At 41.1% G+C, this 26,780-nt stretch overlaps 1 protein-coding gene across 1 annotated transcript; it reads right to left on the bottom strand.

Moving 5' to 3' along the window:
- Window positions 1-8,373: 8,373 nt before the first annotated feature.
- Window positions 8,374-13,154, bottom strand: LOC102404930 (cytochrome b-c1 complex subunit Rieske, mitochondrial). The gene is made up of 2 exons (XM_006076455.4): window positions 12,868-13,154; window positions 8,374-9,194 (listed from the first exon to the last, which is right to left on the bottom strand). Exons 1-2 carry the CDS (start codon window positions 13,079-13,081, stop codon window positions 8,584-8,586), a joined length of 825 nt encoding a protein of 274 aa, XP_006076517.1. The 5' UTR covers window positions 13,082-13,154; the 3' UTR covers window positions 8,374-8,583.
- Window positions 13,155-26,780: the final 13,626 nt, after the last annotated feature.

The following is a 26,780-nucleotide window of genomic DNA, read 5'->3' on the forward strand; positions in this document are numbered from 1 at the left end:
TCCCTTCTCCAGATCTTCCCAACCCAGCGCAGGGATTGAACCCAGGTATCCCACATTGCAGGCAGATTCTTTACCAGTTGAGCCACCAGGGAAGCCCAAGAATGCTGGAGTGGGTAGCCTATCCCTTCTCCAGTGGATCTTCCAGACCCGGGAATCGAACTGGGGTCTCCTGCAAGGCAGGCGAATTCTTTACCAACTGAGCTACCAGGGAATCCCTTACATATTATAAAAGTAATTATTTCCCCCATTTTCAGCTTTAGGAGCTTTACTTCTGATGTAGTGAAAAGCTCCAATTTAGAATACTTGTCTTACAGCACCTTACCAAATTTTTAATTCTTTTAATTAGGACCTTTAGGTTTTCTGGAAATATTGCATTATCAACAGAAAAATATTTTTTTCTCTCATTTTCAAGGATTTGTACTGATTACTTCATTTTCCTGTCCTACATTTTCTAGAAACTCCAAAACAGTGTTAAATAATGCTAGTGATAGTGGGCATCACTAGCTAGTCATAATCTTTGGAGTTATCCTAGTGTTTCACAATTTAGAATATTTGCTATTAGTTTTGTTAATTAGCCTCTCTCACATTTCAAACTTCTCCTTCCCTATTTACTTATATTGCTGTTAGAAATTATTTTTCCACATCTATTGCTAGCTTTATGTATTTTCTTCTTTGTTGTTTTAATTAACAGTGTTGACACCAAATTACATCACACTTCTAGAATAAACCTTACATGGTCCAAGTTTACTATTCTTTTGCTATACTGATTTTGGGAGGAGGGGGCGATGCTGGGTATGGTGTATTTTATTAATAGTACATGATAAGGTAGAGTTCCCTAGGACCTTCCTCTTCTTCAGAGTCTAAAATGGAAACTATACTGGCATAAGAGGTTCTTGTGTGTTGGGGGATCAAGTTGGGGCAAGGACTCCACAACTGAGGGCCTCTCACTGTGCCTGGTGGTCCAGGGCTTCTACTCTGTAGAGGCCATGTGGACCAGTAACAGACACCACCCTCTTGCTATAGTCAAATACACCATCCTATCAGGAAAGAAACTTGACAAAGCAGTCACTGAGGGCATTTTCCAACCTGTGTTCAAGATGGAAAAGTAGGTTTCAGTGCTAAACTTGCAAGAGAACCTGGTTGTCAGTGTAGCCCAGGATAAACTTTTGGGGGCCCTCTGATGTCTTCACCATCTTCTTGACGTCATCATGTTTAACAGCTTTTTCTAGATGGCAGGCCAGATCCACATTAGGGGTGGAGATATGGAAAGTCATGTTAGTGAGCTTCCCATTCAGCTCAGGGAAAACCTTGCCTACAGCCTTGGAGATGGGCTTTCCATTGATGAGCTTCCCATTCTCAGCCTTGACTATACTATTGAACATGCCATAGGTGAAATAATACTGGAATATGTTGACTAGAATATGTAGACTAAGTGGGCTGCCCAGGTGACTCAGTGGTAAAGAATCCGCCTGCCAATGCAGGAGACATAGGAGACACAGATTAGACCCCTGGGTCAGGAAGATCCTCCAGAATAAGAAATGGCAACCTGGGGTTCCAGTATTCTTGCCTGGAAAATCCCATGGACAGAGGAGCCTGGCGGGCTATAGTCCATGGGGTTGCAAAGAGTTGGACACAACTTAGCGACTGAGCATACATACACATATGTAGACTAAGTAGCTGATACCAATGAAGGGGTCATTAATACCAATATCCACAATATCCTTTGTGAGAGTTATAAACAGCCCTGACGACCAGGTGTTTAGTACAGCCAAATCCCTTTACTCCACACTTGACCATCATGTCTCAAGGATGGTGTGACTGTCTAAGGGGAGCAGCAGAGAGCCCAGATTTCCGTTACTGGTGAAAAAAATACCAGAAAATTGCACTTATTCAGTAAATGAGACTGATGTCTTATTTTAATATATTTCACATCAGGCTTTTAATATTAAATTTTTATACTTAATTTGATCTCTGCTAATTGGTACATTCAAGGTTTCCACTTCTTGGATAAATTTTGGTATATTTTGCTAGTAAATCATCTGTAAGACCTGAGCTTTATAATTTTGTTGTAGTACAGTTGCATTCCTTTATTAGTAACCTCTTCCATCAAGTGACAATGGTCAGCTCTTTTGTCTCATGATTTTTGTTCTGTCTCATTTTTATTTTCTTGGTCTTCTCAAATAACCAGACTTTGGATTCAGTTAGTAAAGTCCTTGGATGTTAAAAGGGGCAGGGAGGTCTACAGTGTGAACCATTAACTGTAGATGAATTTAGCTTTGCTCTCTATTAGCATCAAAACCATGTACACATGCAAATCTGAACTTTCAGGGAAGAATGCAGGATTAACACCAATCTTCAGTTGATAAAACAGTCTTGAATATGGACATATTTTCACCTAATCACCTTTCTACATACTTAATCATATTCTAAAGACATATTCATATACCTCGTTGGTATACCTCACTTCAAGCTTTTGTATGTTTAGTTTATTTACCTTTCACACCCGTTACCTCATTTGAGATTTATATTTAAGAGGGTCTAACATAAAATCCTTGACTTAAGGGAAAACGGTCCCTAGTCTGATTTTTCTATTCTGATATCAGTTGGAATCTTCAGAATGCGCTCTCCCTCCAAATGGCCAAACGGGCCACAGGAGAGACTGTGTCTTTGGGTAGAGCTAAGAAAGCCTGCATTCCCTCAGAAACAGGAAGAGATTGGGTTAGAATTTTATCACACACAGATTAAAGAAAATGGCAGATTTCAGACACTCACCCTAGACTGGACAATTATGTGAAATGTGTTAGCCTTTTTTCCCCTTCAGTTAAGGAGTCCAAGTTTTGTTTGCTCTTTTAAAAATGTATGAAAAATCTATTACTTATACTTTGATTACCTTTGCAAATATTCTATTAAGAATTTCAAAAGTCAGATTATTGTAAACTTTTGTACTCACACTAGCCCAAGTTTAGGCAAAAATATCAAGTGTAGTTTATTGAATTTGTGATTTTCATTCACTGATAAACCAGTCATGTGTTGTTATGGAGAAATTATTACAAAGATGTTGCTAAACCTCTTCACAAAATTCATTTTAATTTTGCACTCCAACTAGAGATTTTCAATCTATAATTTTTTTATAAGCATTCCCATGAGTAAGCACTTGAATAGTCTTATGTGGTATATTTTGGTCTCCTTTAAGTAGCTAAAGTAGAAACCGTCTCAACCTTGCATTCCTGGCAGTACTGTATTTAGGACATTTTTAAGCCCAGTAAGTAGTGCTGACTATTATAAAAGAGAAAATAATCCACAATCCTTCCTACCTCAGAGAAGAATTGATCAATTCATGTGCTTGATAATATTTTTCCTCTCCAAGCAAAATGGTCCCTTCCTAAATCCCAGGATGAAAAGTGAATAGAAGAGAGATAAAATGGTAGAAATAATGTCGTCAACTACATTTAAAAGTTTTGAAAATAAAATTAACTAAAGAACAATCTTTTGACATTGAAATCTTCCATGGGCCAAAGAAAGGTCATTATGAAGTAATTGAAAATAAAGTAAAATATTATAATACCAGATTTTCTTTAAATGTTGAATTATTTACTCTCAATTTTTTCTTCTGGGAATGAAGTCTAAATTTAAATCCAAAATATCCTGTACTATAGTTCATTCCTCAATACCAGAAAGGTAAGATACACAGATGTTACATGATTGTTCTATTTTTTAAAATGTCAAAGCTGATATTTACAAAGTACACCCTAGAAATTTTTCCTTTCAAATGCCACTCAGAAATTCACCTCTTTCCCCCATTCAATTCCATGACTGAGTACTTGCTATGGGCCCCAGCCTCTTGTCCAGTGGTGGGGAGACAAAACAGGAGAGTGAACGTTACAATGAAGTAAAATATAAATATCTAGATGGATATGCCCTGGTTATTTTGGGGAAACTTGCTGGAAGAGTCTACACGATTTAGGTGCAGAGTACCACACCAGGTCTTAAAGGCAGAGGTCAGCCTAATTAATGAAAAAGAAAGGAAGGGAAACAAGGCAAAGGGTCAGTGTGGGAAGAGGTTAAAAGGAGAACATCAGTGACAACAAGCAAGTCATGTTATTGGAGCAAAAGGTTTACTGACGGGATGCAGGCAAGTAGCACCTCACAGAGGTTCTATGTTCAGGAGTTTCGAAGTCATCTCTTGACCTACACTAATGCATTCATTCATAAAGAAACACTTTGAGGGTATTATTTTTCAGATGAAGGGAAGCACAAAAAGATGAAGTGATTTATATCAAATCAGAGCCAACACTGGAACCCAGGAACCACACCCATACTCTTCTGGCAACTATGTGGAGGATGGATGGGTTTTTAGGGGACAGGATTGGAGCAAAGACCTGCTTGGAATCTTGTTGCAATTAGACCAAGCAAAAATGGACAAGAAATTGGTACAGTGCTTTGAGATCTTTTTCAATTATATATATATGATGGCTATCAGAAATACAGGCTCTGGGCTCAAGACTCCTTGGGCTGAAATAAAACCTACCAGCTGTGATTGTAAACAAGAAACTCCTGCATGCCTGTTTCTCTGTAAATTAGGAATAGCAACCGAGTTTTTGTTGGTTGTCCTCCCTGATAGCATTTTTTGTTTTAAATGTGATAATACACATAAAGTACACTTAGCCTGGGTGGCTAGGAGACAGTGCTCTAAAAGTGTGTCATTATTAGAATGCTACAGATTGTCGTCAATCCTAAAGGAAAGCAACCCTGAATATTCATTGAAAGGGCTGAAGCTGAAGCTCCAATACCTTGGGCACCTGATGCCAAGAGCCGACTCAATGGAAAAGACTCTGATGCTGGGAAAGACTGATGGCAAGAGAGGAGGTAACAGAGGGTGAGATGGTTGGATGGCATCACCAACTTGATGCACATGAATTTGAGCAAGCTCTGGGAGATGGTGAAGGACAGGAAAGCCTGGCATGCTGCGGTTCACAGGGTTGCGAACAGCCAGACACAACTTAGGGACTGAAAAACAGATTGCTGAGACAGTTACAGATCTGTTTTATTAAGAAGACACAATTAGCAGGGTTTGGGGATTGACTGTAATGGAAAAGGAGGCAGGAGGGACTAGAAGTTTTAAGCCTGCCAACTGCTATGAAGATGGCTTCAGAAAGACAGGACTTCCTTTTCTTTTGGACATTTTGAGTTTCAAGTGTTAATGCAACATCCGTGCACGGATGCCAGCTAAGCAGCTGAATGGAGTATGAAGTTTAGAGAAGTGATCAAGGGGAGTCACTAGAAAATACAGATGAGAATGTATTAGAACAGTGGGTCAAGGATATCACTCTAAAAAAATATGGACATTTTGGGTTAATATAAAAAATGCAATGATATTCACATGACATGAAAATACAGAAAATGAGTTTCAGCAGCACCAGAACGAAGAGTGACTTCTCTGAAATTCAGACAAACAGTACATTCCCATTGTCCACAAAAATTACAGAGTACTTAATAGCCCATTTTGATATCAGATAAGGACTGGGACTGAGTAAAAGATTTTCCAAAGGTATGATTTGAAAGATCATGGTAAATCTGGTGTTATCTCTAACAAATTCTTTTTTAAAGAAATACTCTTTCCTATAACCCTTCTTTTAAGAGCATGTGGCATGGACCTCAAGATTGCCCCAATTCCCTGTATAGAGAAGTACAGGCTAATAATCTCACATCAGGATGCCAACTGGTCAGGTTTCCCTGATTTTTCTCCCTAATATCTAGGATTTTGTTTCAGCAAAATACTAAAAAGCTAACACAGATCTGCTCTATCCACTCATTTAGCAAAGTAGTATAAAGTAGTTTTACTTGTCCAGTCACTTATGGAAAAATCTTCTTCTTAAAAATTAAATGGGATACTGGGATTTAATGGTTTAACATCATTAGTCAAAGTATCATGAAAGACATAAGCAGCCCACCATATACAGCAATTCCAGCACAAAATGCCTGTGATATATCTAGGAATCAGTAAATTGCCTATTTTTGTCCCCCACTGCCAGGTAGCCTCTAATGCAGTTGTTTTTCAGCATTTTAAATATGAAAATATCAACTATTTTGAGGTATCACTTCAGGGTAGGAGAAAAATATAACTTTTCTCTACAGAAAAATGGTGCAGTTAACATTTTTGGCAGCACTTTTTTTTCTTCCAGCGTGTGGATCTGTTTTCCTCAACTGAACATATTACATTCCTCAGAACCACCTCCCCCAATACTGATAGCACCCTGCAACCACAATGACATCCAACGATGGCCACTAACGCCCCATAAAGCAGCAGAGCTGCCCCCGGCTGAGCACGAGTTATGAAAGGTTGGCTCTGTTAATTAAAATTCTGAGTCTGGACCAAATACAACAAATGCTTATTTAAGGAAATCAATTCTATTACAGAAGTAAGATTAAGGGGCTCATAAAATTTTAGTCGGAAGGATTTTTAGAGAACAACTGTCGTAAGGAGAGTAAGTGACAGGCCCATGGTTAGGAAATGGCAAAGCCAGAAAACCCTAAAGTTCTTCCACTACACCACGCCCCCAACTCATGCAACTAGCTAGCAACTACCTGCTGGATACTGGAGCTCAGCAGCTTCAATTATGTACAAATAACACAGTTATCAATACTTTTTGACATAGGATGACAAATGAACAGTCACACAATTTGCTGGGTTCTAAGGATTCATTTAATGTTTCAAGGTCTCTACTCAAGGTTTAATTCACCTTCAAATTAAAAGTTGAATCTTTATCACCCCCACAAAGTTCCTCCAAGCAATAATTCTACAAATGCAAAGTTCCTATATTAGTATATCCCAAGAAGTTATGAATAGCTCCTGGGGCCACTTAAAGAAAACAGCCTCAAAATTTGTCAGCTTCTACTGGAGATATTGTAGTTTTAAACAGTAAGTTGTGGACAATTGGGACCATTAAAAAAGTAGCATGAGTATAGGAAAAGGTATAGGATTTTGCCCATGAATATTTTAAAAATGGAATCTTCACCAAAATGATAAACAAGCAAAATATCCAACAAATAGATACTGATTCTCTTGGCCTCACCATAAATCGGGGGGGGGGGGGGGGGGGAAACTTCACATGAAATGATCCAAATGTTAAAACCAAACACTATAAACATATATTACTCATACATGATACAGTTCCACTATTTTTAAATGAAACAATACCAACTTTTCCTTGGTAATCTACATAGGCACAAAAGGTCAGAGAGCCCTCCATTTAAAATAGAGAACATGTCAAAAAGTAGCAAATTTGTAGGTTTGTCTCATACTTAAATACTTGAACCTAAATGTCATTATATGGAGATCTGGAACAAAATACTATTAAGTGCCCCATATATTGTACCTGCTAATTTTCCCTCTAGAATGGATGGCAAAAATGAACCAGTTTGTTATCTACTTGTAAGCCTGGAAACTGCCATTTTCTGACACACATTGATTTTAAAGTCTAGAACCCTAAAAGACCAGTCCCCTCTGGAAGATCTAATCACTGAATCCCATTTGCTATTTTACAAAAACATGTATGATCACAAGGTGTGCCCAGTGGAGTACATACTAACGCACCTCCAAATGGAAAAGACAAGACAAACCTATCATGATAGCTGTGATCTCAACAAAGGGCAAAGTCCACTTCCAGTTCCTACAGAGAATACCAGATCTTGGTCTTATTTGACCTGTGAACTGGAAGCAAGAAGCAGAAAGAAGAGGGGGTTGATTCAGGTTTGTCTCCCTGTCCCCACCCTCACTTCACAGTGAAAAGTGGTGTCTCCAAATCCAACTGGGAGAAGCACCTCAAAATGTTACCATCAAAGAAACAAAACCAGCAGGATCATTTTCACACAAAGGTAGTATTAAATCTCAGATATACTATGCCCTCTCTGCATCCTGACAGGATGGATGGATGAGCTCTGGGGGACATAAATACCTCCACCAGATGAAGGAAATAACAGAGCAGCACTTCCGTTTTGGAAAGCTGCTCTCAGAAAATACCCCACACCACTGCCTGTTAAAACTGAAGAATTCTAATTAATAAGTTACTCCCATAAATGATGGATAAAACTTCCTGGCCTGTCATACAGGTGGGAGTGGAAGGTGTGCATAGCCACGTGTGCAAAACAGCAAAGCAACTTGGATACTATTGTTTCTGCCAATGCCAAAAAACATCTCCCAGGTCTTGGGAGATGACCGGCTAATTCTACCTCAACCTAACCATGAGCTCTGTAGAATCTCTGTCCCTGACAGAAGAAGGTAAATAATCAGAAAATCAACTACAGATTTCACAAATATTTTATACACTTGTCTACAATTTTTAATTAGAATTAACTATCAAAGACACTGCACCCTTTGAGCATAACAATGTTTAATGGTGGCTTTTTTAGGTGAATGCTTGAAAGTATTCAACATTAAATTCAATTTACATGGTTGCAAACACATTATTAGCAATTCTTAAATATTTCAAATCAACTAATTCAAAGCACAGAAGGCTTGTTCTCAATTAACTCTTCTGAGGTGACATGAAGACTGAAAGAAGCCTATAACTTGAGTCCAGGTCTCTAACCAACAATCACCATATCATCGCTGGTGAACTCATATGAGGGAACTTCAAGGTTGAGAGGTGCAGGCCCCTTCCTGATCCTGCCAGACGCATCATAGTGTGACCCATGGCAAGGGCAGTAATAACCACCAAAATCTCCTGCATTTGCAATGGGTACACAACCAAGATGAGTGCAAACACCTATCAAGATAACCCACTCAGGTTTCTTTACTCGTTCTAAGTCATGCTGTGGGTCCCTCAATTGGGACACTTCAACTGCAGCTTCCTGGTCAATTTCCTTCTTGGTTCGATGGCGCACGAACAGGGGTTTGCCTCTCCATTTGAAAGCCATGTTCTTCCCCTCTGGAATATCGGATAACTTGATTTCAATTTTCGACATGGCCAACACATCGGCAGAAGCACTCATGCTGGAAACAAACTGAGAGACGACATTCTTGGCAGCATATGCAACACCCACAGTAGTTGTTGCAGTTATCAAATAGGAAAAACCTTTCCGAGCCTCACTGCTCTCTTTTGAAGACTTTGTACTATCTAACACTTCAGGGCGACGATAGTCAGAGAAGTCAGGCACTTTGATGTCTGTATGGGAATAACGAACAGAAGCAGGGACTGCAAGATAAACAGAAGGTTAAAAAAACACAATTAGATGAGGACCCTGAAAGAGGCATACATCAGGGAATGGGCCCTTATGAATTCATAAGCAAAAATAAAATTATTAAAATGTGAAATACAGCACTCACTGGTCTCAGAAATGGCCAAGTTGGCAGTGCCAGCAAATAAAATACTGAAAACAAAATTAACTCAACCACTACCTATCATATTGGTATGAAATCATAATATGTATAATTGACTCCACCTGATAGAACACTGCTGATTCAGAATCTGTAACAATTCAGTGCATCAGGTTAAAAAAAGTTAAACAGTACTGCAAACAGCAATATTTTAACTCTCCAAAAATTCAACCTGCTAAGATATACTGTGCAACTATGCTAAATATCATCCATATTTTCTGGATTAGAAGAGACCCTAAAACTCATCTAGTCCATTCATTAAACTGATGTGAACATCTTATTAACCCAAATGTCTAACTGTATATTCCTATCTACCTGCTCTCCAAACTTCTAAAAATTCATAACTTAAGAATTGTTAAGATAATAAACACCACTGTTTACACATTCTGTAAACAGTATAAATTTAGTAGCAGAAAACTTAAAGAGATTTCTATTTTAGATTTTGGGGTAAAAATTCAAGTAAAACCACTAATGGGCAGAAAAGACACCCTTATCAGACTATGTAACTATCAAAATCAAATGAAATCTCCAAAAGAACCAATTATTTCAATTCAGTATAATAAAAAAAAAAAAAAGAGCAATTTTTTTCATATAACATCAGTGAAGGGCAATAACATCTATAAGAGTGGGGTATTATTATTTTTTTTTTTAACTGCTGTGGATCTCTCAACTGGGACACTTTACTCCAGGCCATAAATAGGCCAATGTTAATATCAAATGAACATTAAATAACCAAATAATTACTGTTTATGCAGTACAGTAAGTCCCCCATATACAAATGAATTCTGTTTTGAGAGTGCATTTGTGAGTTCAATTTGGTCCTAAGTCCAACAGAGTTAGCCTAGGTACCCAACTAACACAATCAACTACACAGTACTGTACTGTAACAGGTTTACAATACTTTTTACACAAATAATACATAAAAAACAAACACAAAAAATAAAATATATTTTTAATCTTGAAAAGTACAGAAGTACAACAGTTGGCAAACAGGGGCTGGCATCAAAGAAACAGGCAAGAGGTGCCCACTGGAGGAGGGAGAGGAGGTGGGAGATGGTAGAGCTGAAGAACAGTCAGAAATAGAGGAGACAAAGGGCAAGCTGCAATTTCACTCACGCCTGATGCTGATGGAACACATGTTCGAATCTTTCAAAGTTCAAAACTTGGAGGTTCTTATTGTATTATGGATGCAACAGTTTACTTTTTCAAACAACAGGTATGTCCTGTCCCATACCATTTTTTAATGTCTGACAAAAAATTAACTTACAGTATCACCTTTAAGTATGTTTCAGAAAGTAAATCTCTTTGCAAAGTGCATATTCGTTTAAAAAAATCTACACGGATCTGCTTTTTAGAAAAGGAGACACTACAAACTCCTCAGTTTTAGAAAATGTTTCCAAAAGAAACATGAACTTATAAAAAGCATTGTCACATAAGCTGCAATTCTACTTGACCTACTAGGCTGTCTCACCCTAACATACTGCCTTGAGCAGTCAAACATTACAATAAGGAATATGTTTCGCATGGTCAGTAATTTTATGGAAGCCATAAGTAGTCAAAAACAATGGAGAAACCTATCTACGTACTTTTCTAACTCACTCAACATTTTTTGGAGGGGACAAGGACACAGGTAGTGACTACTGGATACTCACAACTATAGCAAAGTGACATATCACATACTACCCTACTTAAGTGTGACTTTCTTTCCCCTAGGACTGTCTGGGATTACACAGGAAAGAGATGCATAGCATACCTAAAAGATAAAGAAACCCAAGTTCATACTTAAAAGCCCTGTCTACAATCCTTCCACACAAGGAAATGCAGAGAATACTAAAGAGAATGACTTTGACATTATCATCCAGAGATTTGGTAGCAAAAGAAATCCAGTTGTCTACTCACATTTTATCTAGTAAATTACACTTTATATTGAATTCCATCATTAAGAACACTTTGGGAAATTAAAAGTGCTATATATTGTAAAAATCATTCTCTAAATAATTCACATGAATTCTATTAGGTGTGACTTTTAGTAGCAAAGACATTATATTTAGCTCTAAATGAAAACAAAATCAAATACTTATAGAAACATCATCTAGAAATGGAGAAAAATTAAGGCATTATAACAACACAGTTTTGTTTTAAAGTGAGCTCTGCTGCTGCTGCTAAGTCGCTTCAGTCGTGTCCGACTCTGTGCGACCCCACAGACGGCAGCCCACCAGGCTCCCCCATCCCTGGGATTCTCCAGGCAAGAACACTGGAGTGGGCTGCCATTTCCTTCTCCAAAAGTGAGCTCTAACGTATCCCAATTCAGGGATCTTCTGCCTCAACTGCCCCTTACTATACCCTCTATTAACCATCTTTCCACAAACCATCTATACAGAAAATTTTAACATGAACTTAAGCTTCAAGCTGAAGTCACGATTACAGAAAACACGTTTGCCTTATACCTCTACCACTTCTTGGAAAAGTCAGGTAAGCCCGTGATTTTTAGAAGAAACTCTTTAGCCATATGACCAATTCCAAGATATTTTTCATCTTTGTTATTGAAATTTTCTCCTCCCTAATTGTTTCTCATTTGGGTCCAAATTACTGGCTTGGGCAATTTCTCTAAAACCAGGGGGCCCACTAAGAAAAACTGCCACTTTACTCACTCACAAATACTCTGCAGCAACTACACGCAAAATCTGAAGTTGTGAAAGATAGAAAAATAAAGGATACTCTCTATACCTTGAAGCTCAAGGTCAGAGGAATCCTCAATAAATCCAATACAGAATACAAAGTGTTATGTGCTATAAAACATAAAGGAATCAGCAACGTAAGATTTTACTAACCTGATCCTGAACTGAGAGGATGGGTAAAACTTGGAAATGTGGAAAACTGGGAGGGGCGTTTAGAGTAAAGATAAAGGGTGAATGCAGGCCGACTTAAGAGGGTGGGGGACAACTTGGTGTAGCGCCAAGGTCAATGGGACCAGGCAAGTAACAAAGAATGAAGCAGGCCTGATGAGGACTGTGATGAACTGGAGAAGCACTTGCTTCAGTGAAGGGTGCAACCAGTACACACGATAATGGAAACCAGAGCCCAGCACTGCCAACATTCAACATTTCCAGAGGCGCCAAAGATAGCCCGTTTTTAACAACTATGCAGGTAAAGGTAGATTACAGGTACCTGGCTCACAAGCTGCCAATTAAGGATCTCCAAACAGTGCATAAAATCAGAACAAGGCACCAAAGATAAACTAGGATCTGCTGACAAGAGGCGTAAAATATGCTCTTGGTGAGAGCTTATGGCTAAATCAGTCTTTCAAATCTTTCACTATTACAGAGGCCTGGGAGGCGCAGAGGCCTAACCAAGGTCAACCAGGCCTGCAGGCCATGCCATTCCCAACCAGGGCTCTGTTCCATTACCCGCAGCCCCCTGCCCTTCTCAACTGCTCCCTGAGTCCAGGGCCGGAAGGAGCAAGACAAGAGGCACCCTTCAGCCCGGCTCACCATTGAGGCTCACGGAAGCGACCAAAGGCCGGCCCGCGGCCTGGCCTCTGAGCGACTCCCGGCACAGGACGGAGCGCTTCAAGTCCAGCACAGGCGACTCCGAGGTGGCGGGCACCGCGGCCTGTACCAGGGGCCGCAGCGCGCCCGCCACCCCGCGGGACGTGGCCGATAGGACGGGCGCGAATGGGCCCGAGCGCGCGGCAACCGACAACATGGCGACAACAGCTCCAAAAGCCAAGCCGGTCACAGGGACGACCTTCCGGCCACAGCGCAGGCGCGAACGGGCGACGAGGGCGCGGGATCGTGACGTCAGCGCGCCAGCTGAGGGGAAGCCCCGCCTCCACACGGAGCGGGGCCAGCACGGAGAGCCGCGGCGTCGAGGGCGGGGCGAGGGCCCGCGCGCAGGATGAGGAGTGATCTCATTTGTTAGCGCCTGATTACCAACAAAGGTCCGTCTAGTCAAGGCTATGGTTTTTCCTGTGGTCATGTATGGATGTGAGAGTTGGACTGTGAAGAAAGCTGAACGCCTGAAGAATTGATGCTTTTCAACTGTGGTGTTGGAGAAGACTCTTGAGAGTCCCTTGGACTGCAAGGAGATCCAACCAGTCCATTCTGAAAGAGATCAGCCCTGGGATTTCTTTGGAAGGAATGATGCTAAAGCTGAAACTCCAGTACTTTGGCCACCTCATGCGAAGAGTTGACTCGTTGGAAAAGACTCTGATGCTGGGAGGGATTGGGGGCAGGAGGAGAAGGGGACGACAGAGGATGAGATGGCTGGATGGCATCACTGACTCGATGGATGTGAGTCTGAGTGAACTCCGGGAGTTGGTGATGGACAGGGAGGCCTGATGTACTGCGATTCATGGGGTCGCAAAGAGTTGGACACGACTGAGCGACTGAACTGAACTGAACTGATGTCTAGTGGCTTGAGTGTCTGCCTCTGGTATTTGCCCCAAGAAAGGCAGCAAAGGAGGCCACCAGAAATGTCACGGGGGCCGATTTTGTCCCCGTTCGGGCAAAAACCTCATCTGTGGGGAACGAGGGATAAGAATAAATTATCATAATAGTTTAAGTTGGGATAATAATAATTCTTAACGTAGGTAAAATGTTTATATATGTAAAATATGGTTGGGCATAGAGAGAGAGAGAGAGAGCGCGCGCGCGCGCTTCCCTGGTGGCTCAGACAGTAAAGAATCTATCTGTAATGCAGGAAACCTGGGTCCGATCCCTGCATCAGAAATATCCCCTGGAGGAGGGAATACCCACTCCAGTATTCTTGCCTGGAATTCCGTGGACAGAGGAGCCCGGTGGGCTACTGTCCACAGAGTCACAAAGGATCGGTCATGAATGAGCGGCTAAATGAGCGGCTAGCATACATATAAAACCCAGAGAAGAACCTATTGTAGTAATCACTATGTGTTTACTATAATGAATATTATTGTTATGCAACTAAAAACTTTAAAACATTTTTAAAAGTCCAGGGACTTATGTGCAAAGCTTAATAATAATGGTGATGATGGTGGCTTATGTTTATTAAGCATTTACTATGTATTAGATTTTGTGCTTTACCTTCATTCTTTCTTTTATAATCAACATCTTTATAAGTACTGTTTTACTAATGAAGAAAGTGAGGGTTAGAGGAATTATGTTCGCAAGACGAAGATAGCCAGCAAATTGTGAGGTGGGGGGAGTCTGTCTTCTGAGTCTATGCTCTTAGCTATTGTCACAGTTTCCCTAAGGTTGATTTCAGGGGATGCAGAGATCAATCCCGAAATCACTTTGTATCACATGGTGAAAATGTTACTTCTTTTTTACTCCTCTTTAATTCTTCTGATTATACCAATGAGAAAGTCCCAGTTTGGTGTTAATCTTTAATTCTTCTCAAGATTTACTAATCTCCCTTTAACAAAATAGGTCTTAAATTCAAAGCCTTTAGGTAGTTGAATCTAGAGAGGACTTAATAATAGTTTATTTTCATGGTACACATTTTGTAACAATACTGATTTTCCAATGACTGTAATGAGATTACATTTATTCAGTGAAAAGTTAATTTAAATAATTGCCTTTGTGCATGCTTAATTGTGTCCAGTTCTTTGCGACTCAGTGGACTGTAGCCTGCTAGGCTCCTCCATCCATGGAATTTTCCAGACAAAAATACTGGTGTGCGTTGCCATTTCCTACTTCAGGGGATCTTCCTGACCCAGGGATCTAACCTGCATCTCTTGCAGCTCCTGCATTGGCAGGCAGATTCTTTACCACTGCACCAGCTGTGAAGCCCAATTTAAATATCAAGTAATTATTAATACAGGCAGTTCACAGGCTTGGCAAGAAGTGTGATGGTGATGCCTGTGTGCACCAATGAAGTTTCTCTACAGTTCAGTTTAGTTCAGTCACTCAGTCCTGTCTGACTCTTTGAGATGAGCAAAAACCCAAATGATCGAAGCAGACCTTCCAGAGCAGCTAGTACAGTTGGAGTACTTTACATGAAATAACATTTAATATAACAACAACCCCCTGAGGTGGGTAAGAGTAAGTGAAGGATGAATGGTGAATGAAGGAAAGAGCTTCACAAGTTGAGCAGAATAGGAAGACTCTCTAGATTCTAGAGATTTCTAGACTCTCAGGGTTCAATCCTAGTTCTGCTGCTCACAAGCTCTGTCCTGAGATGATTTATGTACAACCTTTGTGTATGCCTCAGTTCTTCTTCTGTAAAAAGAGAATAATGAGAGTTGTTGTTTAGTCACAACATCATGTTCCACTGTTTTGCAACCCCATGCCCACTAGGCTCCTCTGTCCATGGGATTTCCCAGGCAAGAATACTGGAGTGCATTGCCATTTCCTTCTCCAGGAGATCTTCCTGACCCAGGGATTGAAATCCATGTCCCCTGTTTAGCAGGCAGATTCTTTACCACTGCACCACTTGGGAATCAGATATTAATTGTATCTACCCTCAAAGTGTTACTTTGAGGATTAAAGGGATTTATATATATCCTGGTGGCTCAGACAGTAAAGCGTCTGCCTACAATGAGAGAGACCCAGGTTTGATCCCTGGGTCGGGAGGATCCTCTGGAGAAGGAAATGGCAACCCAGTTCAGTACTCTTGCCTGGAAAATCCTATGGACGGAGGAGCCTGGTAGGCTACAGTCCATGAGGTAGCAAAGAGTCAGACACGACTGAGCGACTTCACTTTCACTTTCATATATAGATATAATGAATAGCATGGGGCCTGGCAAGTGCTATGAAAATGTCCATAATAATAATAAAAATGACTCTTTAAATTTTCTAGTTGAAGAAACTGAGATTCAGAGAAGACAAATGGCTTACCCAAAGACGTCATTTTTTTTTCAGTTTTATTGAGATATAACTGACATATAACATGTATAAGCTTAAAGAGTACAACTTGTTGATTTGATACATATAGAATGCAGCATGATTATCACTATAGCCTGCTAAAAATCTAAGTCACCTCACATAATTATTACCATATCTTTTTATGGTAAGAACATTTAAGATCTACTCTCTTAGCAACTTAGTTATATAACACACTATTATTAACTATAATCATCATGCTGTACATTATTTCCCCAGGAATGGTTCATCTTATAACTAGAAGTCTCTACCCTTGACCAACATCTCTCCATTTCCATCAATTCCCAGCCCCTGGTCTAACTCAATGAAACTATGAGCCATGCCGTGTAGGGTCACCCAAGATGGATGGATCATGGTGGAGAGTTCTGACAAAATGTGGCCCACTGGAGAAGGGAATGGAAAACCACTTCAGTAACCATGCCTTGAGAACCCCATGATCAGCCGCTGAACCCCATGAACCCCACTCTATTTTTATGAGTTCTGCTTTTTTAGATTCCACACAAAGTGAGATCATACAGTGCTTGTCTTTCTCTATCTGAATTGTTTCACTGAACATCACACCCTCAAGGTTCGTCCATGTTGTCCCAAATGGCAGGAGTTCCTTTTTTCTCATGGCTGAACAATATTCCATTGTGTATATGTATATGTACCACATCTTTATCCATTTATCCATTGACAGACACTTAGATTGTTTCCATATTTTAGCTACTGTGACTAATACTGCAATAAACATGGGGGCGCCCATATCTCTTCATGATACTGTTTTCATTTCTTTTTGATACGTACCCAGAAGTAGGATCACTGGATCATATGGTATTTCTATTTTTTTATTTATTGTGGAATCTCCATACAAGTTTTCCAAGTTGCTGCACAAACTTACATCCCCATTAACAGTGCACAGGTTTCCCCTTTACTGCACATCCTCTGTGGGTGCCATTCTGTGAGGTGGCATCTCACTGTAGTTTTAACCTGCCGTTTACTGCTTATTAGTGATGTTGAATACATTTTCATGGACCTATTGACCATTTGTGTGTCTTCTCTGAGAATATGTCTATTGAGAATCTCTGCCCATTTTTACTTGGATTGTTTATTTGATTATATTGAGTTGCATGAGTTCTTTATATATTTAGAATATTAATCCCCTATCAGATATATGATTTGCAAATGTTTTCTCCTGTTTTGATGGTTGCTTTCTCATTTTGTTGATAGTATTTCGGCTTTGCAAAAACTTTTTAGTTTCAGATAGTACATGCGTGCATGCTCAGTCGCTTCAGTCATGTCTGACTCTTTGTGACAATATGGACTATAGACTGCCAGGTTCTTCTGTTCATGGGATTCACCAAGCAAGAATACTGGAGTGGGTTGCCATCCTCCAGAGGATCTTCCTGACCCAGGGATCGAACTTGTGTCTCCTGTGTCTCCTGCATTGCAGGTGTGTTTTTTACCAACTGAACCACCTGGGAAGCCCAGTTTCACATAGACTCACTCATTAATTTTGCTCTTGTTGCTTGTGCTTTCAGTGTCATAGCCAAAAAGTTATTCCCAAGGCCAACATCAAGGAGCTTTTCCCCTATGTTTTCTCCAAGGACTTTTATAGGCTTTGTTTCTACATTTAAGCTTTAACCCAATTTGAGTTCATTTTTGTGGGTGACCTAAGATGAGAATCCAATTTCATTTTACTCCATGTGGTCTTCCAGTTTTCCCAACGCCATATTTTGAAGACATGATCCTTTCCCTTATTTAGTATTCTCAATCACTTTGTCAGATACTAGTTGATTGCATATGCAAGGGTTTATTTCTCAGCTCTCAATCCAGTCTCAGTCTTCTTAAATTTTCTAAGGCTTGTTAGTGACCTTTCTATGATCTAAGCTGAAGAATGTTCCATGTGGCCTTGAGAAGAATGTATAGTCTTCTGTTGCTGGATAGAATGTTCTATATATGTCTGTTAGGTTCATTTGTTCTAAAGCTTGGCTCAAGTCTAACATCTCCTTCTTGTTTTACTGTTTTTTAATATATCCATTGTTGACAATGAGGAATTGAATTTCTCTACTATCATTGCATTATTGTCTATATCTCTCTTTAGAGCTGTTAGTTTTTCTTCATATATTTCACTATTCTGATGTAGCATACATATATATGTATGATTATTATATATTCTTGACCTTTTTATCTCTTGTTACCATTTTTGGTTTAAAGTCTATTTTAAATAAGTATCAGTTCAGTCACTCAGTCATGTCTGACTCTTTGCAACCCCGTGGACTGCAGCACACCAGGCTTTCCTGTCCATCATCAACTCCTGGAGCTTGCTCAAACTCATATCCATCAAGTCGGTGATGCCATCCAACCATCTCATCCTCTGTCATCCCCTTCTCCTCCTGCCTTCAGTTTTTCCCAGCATCAGGGTCTTTTCCAAGGAGTCAGTTCTTCACATCAGGTGGCCAAAGTATTGGAGCTTCAACTTCAGCATCAGTCATTCCAAGGAATATTCAGAACTGATTTCCTTTAGGAGTGACTGATTTGATCTCCTTGCAGCCCAAGGGAGCCTCAAGAGTCTTCTCCAACACCACAGTTCAAAAGCATCAATTCTTTGGCACTCAGCTTTCTTTATAATCCAATTCTCACAACCATACATGACTACTGGAAAAACCATAGCTTTGACTGGACGGACCTTTGTTGGCAAAGTAATGTCTCTGCTTTTGAATATGCTGTCTAGGTTGGTCATAACTTTCCTTCCAAGGAGTAAGCATCTTTTAATTTCATGGCTGCAATCACCATCTGCAGTGATTTTGGAGCACAGAAAAAGTCAGCCACTGTTTCCACTGTTTCCCCGTCTACTTGCCATGAAGTGATGGGACTGGATGCCATGATCTTAGTTTTCTTAATGTTGAGTTTTAAGCCAACTTTTTCACTCTCTTCTCTCACTTTCATCAATAAGCTCTCTTTAGTTCTTCTTCACTTTCTGCCATAAAGTGCTCAATATATTACTAGAGAATAGTGGAGAAATAACTCCGGAAAAATTAAAAGGCAGAATCAAAGCAAAACAACACCCAGTTGTGGATGTGACTGGTGCTGGAAGTAAAGTCCGATGCAATATTGCATAGGAACCTGGAATGTTAGGTTCATGAATCAGGGTAAATTGGAGGTGGTCAAACAGGAGATGGCAAGAGTGATCAACATTTTAGGAATCAGTGAACTAAAATGGACTGGAATGGGTGGATTTAATGCAGATGACCATTATATGTACTACTGTGGGCAAGAATCCCTAAGAATGAAAGAAGTAGGAAGTCAAGAGATACCTGGAGTAAAAGGCCAATTTGGCCTTGGAGTTACAAAATGAAGCAGGGCAAAGGCTAACAGAGTTTTGCCAAGAGAAAGCACTGGTCATAGCAAATACCCTCTTTCAACAATACAAGAGACAAGTCTACACATGGACATCACCAGATGGTCAATACTGAAATCAGATTGATTATATTCTTTGCAGCCAAAGATGGAGAAGCTCTATACAGTCAGCAAAAACAAAACCGGGAGCGGACTGTGGCTCAGACCATGAACTCCTTACTAACCAAATTCAGACTTAAATTGAAGAAAGTAGGGGAAACCACTAGACCATTCAGGTATGGCCTAAATCAAATCCCTTCCAATTATACAGTGGAAGTAACAAATAGATTCAAGGGACTAGATCTGATAGACAGTGCCTGAAGAACTATGGACAGAGGTTTGTGACATTGTACAAGAGGCAGTGATCAAGACCACTCAAGAAATGCCAAAAAGGCAAAATTGGTTGACTGAGAAGGCCTTACAAATAGCTAAGAAAAGAAGAGAAGCTAAAGGCAGAAAAGAGAAAGGGAAAGATATACCCATTTGAAAGCAGAGTTCCAAAGAATATCAAGGAGAGATAAGAAAGCCTTCCTCAGAGATCACTGCAAAGAAATAGAGTAAAACAATAGAATGGGAAAGACTAGAGATCTCTTCAAGAAAATTAGAGATACCGAAGGAACATTTCATGCAAAAGTGGGCACAATAAAGGACAGAAATGGTATGGACCTAACAGAAGCAGAAGATATTAAGAAGAGGTAGCAAGCATACACAGAACAATTATACAAAAAAGATCTTCACGACCCAGATAACCATGATGGTGTGATCACTCACCTAGAGCCAGATATCCTGAAAGGTGAAGTAAAGTGGGCATTAGGAAGCATCACACAAACATAGCTAGTGGAGGTGATGGAATTCCAGTTGAGCTATTTCAAATCCTAAAAGATGATGCTGTTAAAGTATTGCACTCAATATGCTAACAAATTTGGAAAACTCAGCAGTGGCCATAGGACTGGAAAAGGTCAGTTTTCATTCTAATCCCAAAGAAAGGCAATGCCAAAGAATGTTCAAACTACCACACAACTGCACTCATCTCACACACTAGCAAAGTAATGCTCAAAATTCTCCAAGCCAGGCTCCAATAGTACATGAATGGTGAACTTCTCGATGTTCAAGCTGGATTTAGAAAAGGCAGAGGGACCAGAGATCAAATTGCCAACATCTGTTGGGTCATCAAAAAAGCACGAGAGTTCCAGAAATACATCTACTTCTGCTTTACTGACTATTCCAAAGCCTTTGACTGTGGGAAATTCTGAAAGAGATGGCAATACCAGAGCACCTGACCTGCCTCCTGAGAAATCTGTATGCAGGTCAAGAAGCAAGAGTTAGAACTGGACAGGGAACAACAGACCAGTTCCAAATCAGGAAAGGAACATGTCAAGGCTATATGGTCACCCTGCTTATTTAACTTATCTGCAGATTACATCATGCTAAATGCCAGGCTGGATGAAGCACAAGTTGGAATCAAGATTGCTGGGAGAAATATCAATAACCTCAGATATGCAGATGACACCACCCTTATGGCAGAAAGTGAAGAGGAACTAAAAAGCCTCTTGATGCAAGTGAAAGAGGAGAGTGAAAAAGTTGGCTTAAAGCTCAACATTCAGAAAACTAAGATCATGGCATCTGTTCCCATCATTTCATGGCAAATAGACGGGGAAACAGTGGAAACAGTGACAGAGTTTATTTTCTTGGGCTCCAAAATCACTGCAGATGGTAACTGCAGCCTTGAAATTAAAAGACGCTTGCTCCTCAGTAAAGAAGGATCTTTTTTTATTTGTGGGTGGGGTACAGTGGGTCATGCTGTGACCCGGGTCTAGTGATACAGGATACCAAGTGTGGGGGCACGTGACAACACTGGGTCTGGGGGTGTGTGCTATCTCTTTGACTGGGGGGTCATAAGGCTTCAACTCTGTAGTCCTTAGTGGACACTGTAGGGGTCACAGTGGCTGCAAAGGCTGTTGAGAATCTTCCTCAGTGACTTCTCCAGGTCTGGTAGCCAGGTACCTTAGCAGGCAATGGTGATGCCCACAGCTAGTGGTAGGCACACAGTTGTCTGCAGTAACCAGCTTTAGTTTCCTACATAGTGGCAAAAGCCAGTTCCAGACACACACACAGAGAAGGAACCCAAGGCAGGCAGCAAGGCCAGGGTCAAGTATGGACTCATTGGCAGCTACCAGGGCCCTGTATGTTAGCACTCTTCATTGGCTGCACCATTTCCCTCTAGGCGTGAGTACTACAGAGAGGCTGATGATGAGCATCAGGCTACTGATGGGTAATGCACAGCTGAAGGGGCTAGCCCCAAGCACATGCCCAGTGTAGAGGTCAACCACGGCCCTGGCATCTTGCACTTGTGCAGCCTTAGAGGCCTTAACTGGCTGCCAGTGCAATTCCTGGGCTCCTGCTGGGGAGGGGTCTCAGGCAGCTAACATCATCAAATATGGACACCTGTGAGGCAAAAGCTGCTGAAATCTGCAGGGGCTGTTTGAAGAGCAGGCCACTGTGAACTGTGATCACTCCTGCTGCATGGCTGAAACTGGCACCCCTATTTTTCTTCTCTGTTCTTGCCATCTCTGTATTTTTCTACTTTGCCAGTCTGAGTGCGATAAAACTGAAGCAGGACCTTTATGCAGTGTCTTCTTAAAACTAGAGAAGCCAGTGGTTCAGCCTGCTCATCCTTCCCTGGCGAGGAGAATTCTGTCTGGCTAGGACATCCCCTCTTGTCACTGAGCAGTGCTGGCTTGAGTGCTGGGTTGATGTAGGTTAAAGGGAACTTTCTTTCTTCTTTTCTTGTGAGGTTTTTCTCAAGTTTTTGTTCCACTGTCTTGCTAAAGTTTCTTATATAGTCCATATATAGAGCTCCCAGAGATGTATTTCTTTGCAATTAATAGGCAATTGCTGGTCTTTGTGAGGGAAATAGAGACTGGGTCTCCCATGTTGCCATTTTGATTACATCACTAGCCCAAAGACATCACTGATAAATAAAGACCATTTATTTGTTCTGGATTCTAGACCAGTGTTGCAGCAGGAAGAAGGGTAAATCTGTGGTTGAATATTTGTCCTCTCCTAGAAGGTGGAATCCATGAGTGGCAGATATATGGGAAGTTGAATCTCTGTAAACCAATCTGAATTCTACTTGGGAGTTTTTGTTTATTTGCTTGTTTGTTTTTTAACTGAAGAAGCTATTATCATTCCTGCTTCACATCTCTTTCCTTGGACAATGCATCTTGATAGGCTCTGGGGGCAGACAACCTAGTTTGCATACTAGCTCTGACCCCTATCACTGTGTGACTTTGGATAACACCTAGCTTCAAATTTCTCAGCTATAAAATGGGGAATAAAAATGAGATTGCTATGAGGATTAAAAGAAATAATGCACATGGAGTACTTAGTGTTTGGTACACAGCAAGAGCATAATGAATGTTTGGCTACCTGATGCAAACAGCTGACTCATTAGAAAAGACCCTCATGCTGGGAAAGATTGAGGGCAGGAGGAGAATGCAGCAACAGAGGATGAGATGTTGGATGTCATCACCGACTCAAGGAACATGAATTTGAGCAAACGCCAGGAGACAGCGAAGGACAGGGAGGCCTGGCGTGCTGCAGTCCATGGGGTCTCAAAGAGCTAGACACGACTGAGCAGCTGAACAACTACAGCAGCGTAGTCACAGGGTTCTTACCAGAGAAAAGCAGGAGATCAGCGAGGGCAGAAGATATGCTGCTGACTTTGAAGATGCGGGAATGGGGCCTGGAGCCAAGGAATCTGAGCAGCTTCTAGAAGCTGGAGAAGACCAGGAAACAGATTCTCTCCTAAAATCTCCAGAAGTAACACAGGCCTGCAGATCCATTTAAGACTTTTGACCTCCTGCTGCTGCTAAGTCGCTTCAGTCGTGTCCGACTCTGTGCGACCCCTGAGACAGCAGCCCACCAGGCTCCCCCGTCCCTGGGATTCTCCAGGCAAGAACACTGGAGTGGGTTGCCATTTCCTTCTCCAATGTATGAAAGTGAAAAGTGAAAGTGAAGTCGCTCAGTCGTGTCCGATTCTGAGCGACCCCATAGACTGCAGCCTACCAGGCTCTTCCGTCCATGGGATTTTCCAGGCAAGAGTACTGGAGTGGGGCGCCATTGCCTCCTCCGTTTGACCTTCAGAACATAAAATAATAACTTTGGTTGTTTTAAGCCACTAAATTTGTGGTAATTTCTTACAGCAACAATAGGTAACTAATACACACATTTGTCTTTTCTCTAAAAAGTGGAAGATCTAACCCTACTGGGCCTGGATCCTCAAGTAGAAAATGTCTGGGTAAGTCCTTGATTTTTGGTCTGGGTTCTTTGCCATCCTACCCACTTGGTTCGGTTACGTCTGACAGGTCTCTGCTGAGGCCCTGAGTCTGGGGCCTCAGGTTCACACAATGCCATAAACAAACCTGATCCATTGCCAGTAGTGGTAGTTTATCAACAAGCAGTTAGCTCTCCCAGTCTCAAGTCTGTGAGTTTTATTTTTCCCAGTCTCAAGTCTGTGAGTTTTATTCTCTACAGTTTTGACCCTTCCATCTGGGCAATGGGTGTGTTTGGAGCCAGGGAGGGAAGTGTGTTTTAAGGAGACTGTGCTAGGATCCTCCAAAGATCATTCTCAAGCCTTTATAATAACAGTAGCTCTGTATATGATCTTGGATGGTGCAAAGCTGCTGAGATGCCTTTGGCCCTGCCTCAGGGGACGTTCTTCCTCAGCCACTTTCATCTCACCTTGTGCTTAATTGTAAGGCAATCAGCCTCCCTGCTTCAGGGCTCCCCGTCTGTCTCCTGTTTCCACACCATTACCCTGGGAAATGCCTGGCTCCCCATTTCCAGCTCCAGTCTCTGACAGTTTCAGCCTCTCCTCTCAGCCCACATCTCTCACTTGAGCACTGAGACATGAAGACTGACAGCCACTAGAGAATTGCACAGCCTGTCCCCGATTTAAGCCATTTAAAATGCATTTCTGTTCCATAAAATCCATTTCTTTAATTCTGTGCCCCTACCTCTTTGAAAGATGGTAACCCTAGGGAGGAGAAGAAATTAGCCAGGGAGGAGAAGTTCAGATGTGGTAATATTTTAATTGCTCATTCCTTTAACACATTAGTCACACTCATTAAGTATGATTAATTTTCAGGCTTTGTTGAAAACCATATCAGTTTCCCCATCAGTCACACATCCATCTCTTGCCAGGTGAGCTGCTGCAGTGGCACAAAGCACTCCCCCTTTTTACACTCTGATTGCACAGTTTCGTTCATTCATTCGAAGGATTTTTTCCAGTGGCTTCTATATGCTAGATAGTGTTGTGTGCCAGCTCTAGGCAATAAAGCAGTGAACAAAATAAATAAATGTGTCTTTTAGGACCTTACATTCTAGTGCAGGAAGAAAAACAACAAATAAACATATACAATATGCCAGATGGTGGTGTATTCTATGGAGAAAAGAAAACAGGACTAGGGGAAGAGAGTACCAAAATGGCAGGAGCAGGTCAAAGGTTTAGAGAGATAACTCAGTTCAACCATATAAAGGGAGAGATATATCTCAGGATGGACATAAATTTGAGCAAACTCCCGGAGACAGTGGACAGAGAGCCTAATGTGCTACAGTCTATGGGGTTGCAAAGAGTCAGACATAACTTAGCAACTGAACAGTTGTTCAACTGCCAAGTCTTGTCCAACTCTTTGTGACCCCATGGACTGCAGCACGCCAGATTTCCCTGTCCATCACCAACTCCTGGAGTTTGCTCAAACTCATGTCCATCGCGTTGGTGATGCCATCCAATCATCTCATCCTCTGTCATCCCCTTCTCCTCCTGCCTTCAATCTTTCCCAACATCAGGGTCTTTTCCAAGAAGTCAATTCTTCACATCAGGTGGCCAAAGTGTTGAGTTTCAGCTTCAGCATCAGTCCTTCCAATGAATATTCAGGACTGATTTCCCTGAGGAGTGACTGGTTTGATCTCCTTGCAGCCCAAGGGACATTCAAGAGTCTTCTCCAACACCACAGTTCAAAAGCATCAAATCTTCAGTGCTCAGCTTTCTTTATAGTCCAATTCTCACATCCATACATAACTACTGGAAAAACCATAGCTTTGACTAGATGGACCTTTGTTGCAAAAGTAATGTCTCTGCTTTTTAATATGCTGTCAGGATGGTCATAGTTTTTCTTCCAAGGAGCAAATGTCTTTTAATTTCAAGGCTGCAGTCACTATCTGCAGTGATTTTGGAGCCCAAAAAAATAAACTCTGACACTGTTTTCATTGTTTCCCCATCTATTTGCCAAGAAGTGATGGGACTGGATGCCATGATCTTAGTTTTCTGAATGTTGAGTTTTAAGCCAACTTTTTCACTCTCCCTTTCACTGTCACTTTTATCAAGAGGCTTTTTAGTTCTTCTTCACTTTCTGCCATAAGGGTGGTGTCATATGTGTGTCTGAGGTTACTGATATTTCTCCTGGCAATCTTGATTCCAGCTTGTACTTCATCCAGCCCAGCATTTCATATGATGTACTCTGCATAGAAGTTAAATATACAGCCTTGAAATACTCTTTTCCCGATTTGGAACCAGTCTGTTTTTCCATGTCCAGTTCTAACTGTTGCTTCTTGACCTGCATACAGATTTCTCAGGAGCCAGGTCAGGTGCTCTGGTATTGCCATCTCTTGAAGAATTTTTCACAGTTTGTTGTGATCCACACAATCAAAGGCTTTGGCGTAATCAATAAAGCAGAAGTAGATGTTTTCCTGGAACTCTCTCACTTTTTTGATGATCCAATACATGTTGGCAATTTGATCTCTGGTCCCTCTGCCTTTTCTAAATCCAGCTTGAACATTGAAAAGTTCACCGTTCATGTATTGTTGGAGCCTGGCTTGGAGAATTTTGAGCAATACTTTGCTAGTGTGTGAGATGAGTGCAGTTGTGTGGTAGTTTGAACATTCTTTGGCATTGCCTTTCTTTGGGATTGGAATGAAAACTGACATTTTCCAGTCCTCTGACCACTGCTGAGTTTTCCAAATTTGTTAGCATACTGAGTGCAATACTTTAACAGCATCATCTTTTAGGATTTGAAATAGCTCAACTGGAATTCCATCATCTCCTCTAGCTTTGTTCGTAGTGATGCTTCCTAAGACCCACTTGACTTCACACTCCAGGATGTCTG

Source organism: Bubalus bubalis, chromosome 18 (assembly GCF_019923935.1).
Source record: "Bubalus bubalis isolate 160015118507 breed Murrah chromosome 18, NDDB_SH_1, whole genome shotgun sequence".
Classification (NCBI taxonomy): Eukaryota; Metazoa; Chordata; class Mammalia; order Artiodactyla; family Bovidae; genus Bubalus; species Bubalus bubalis.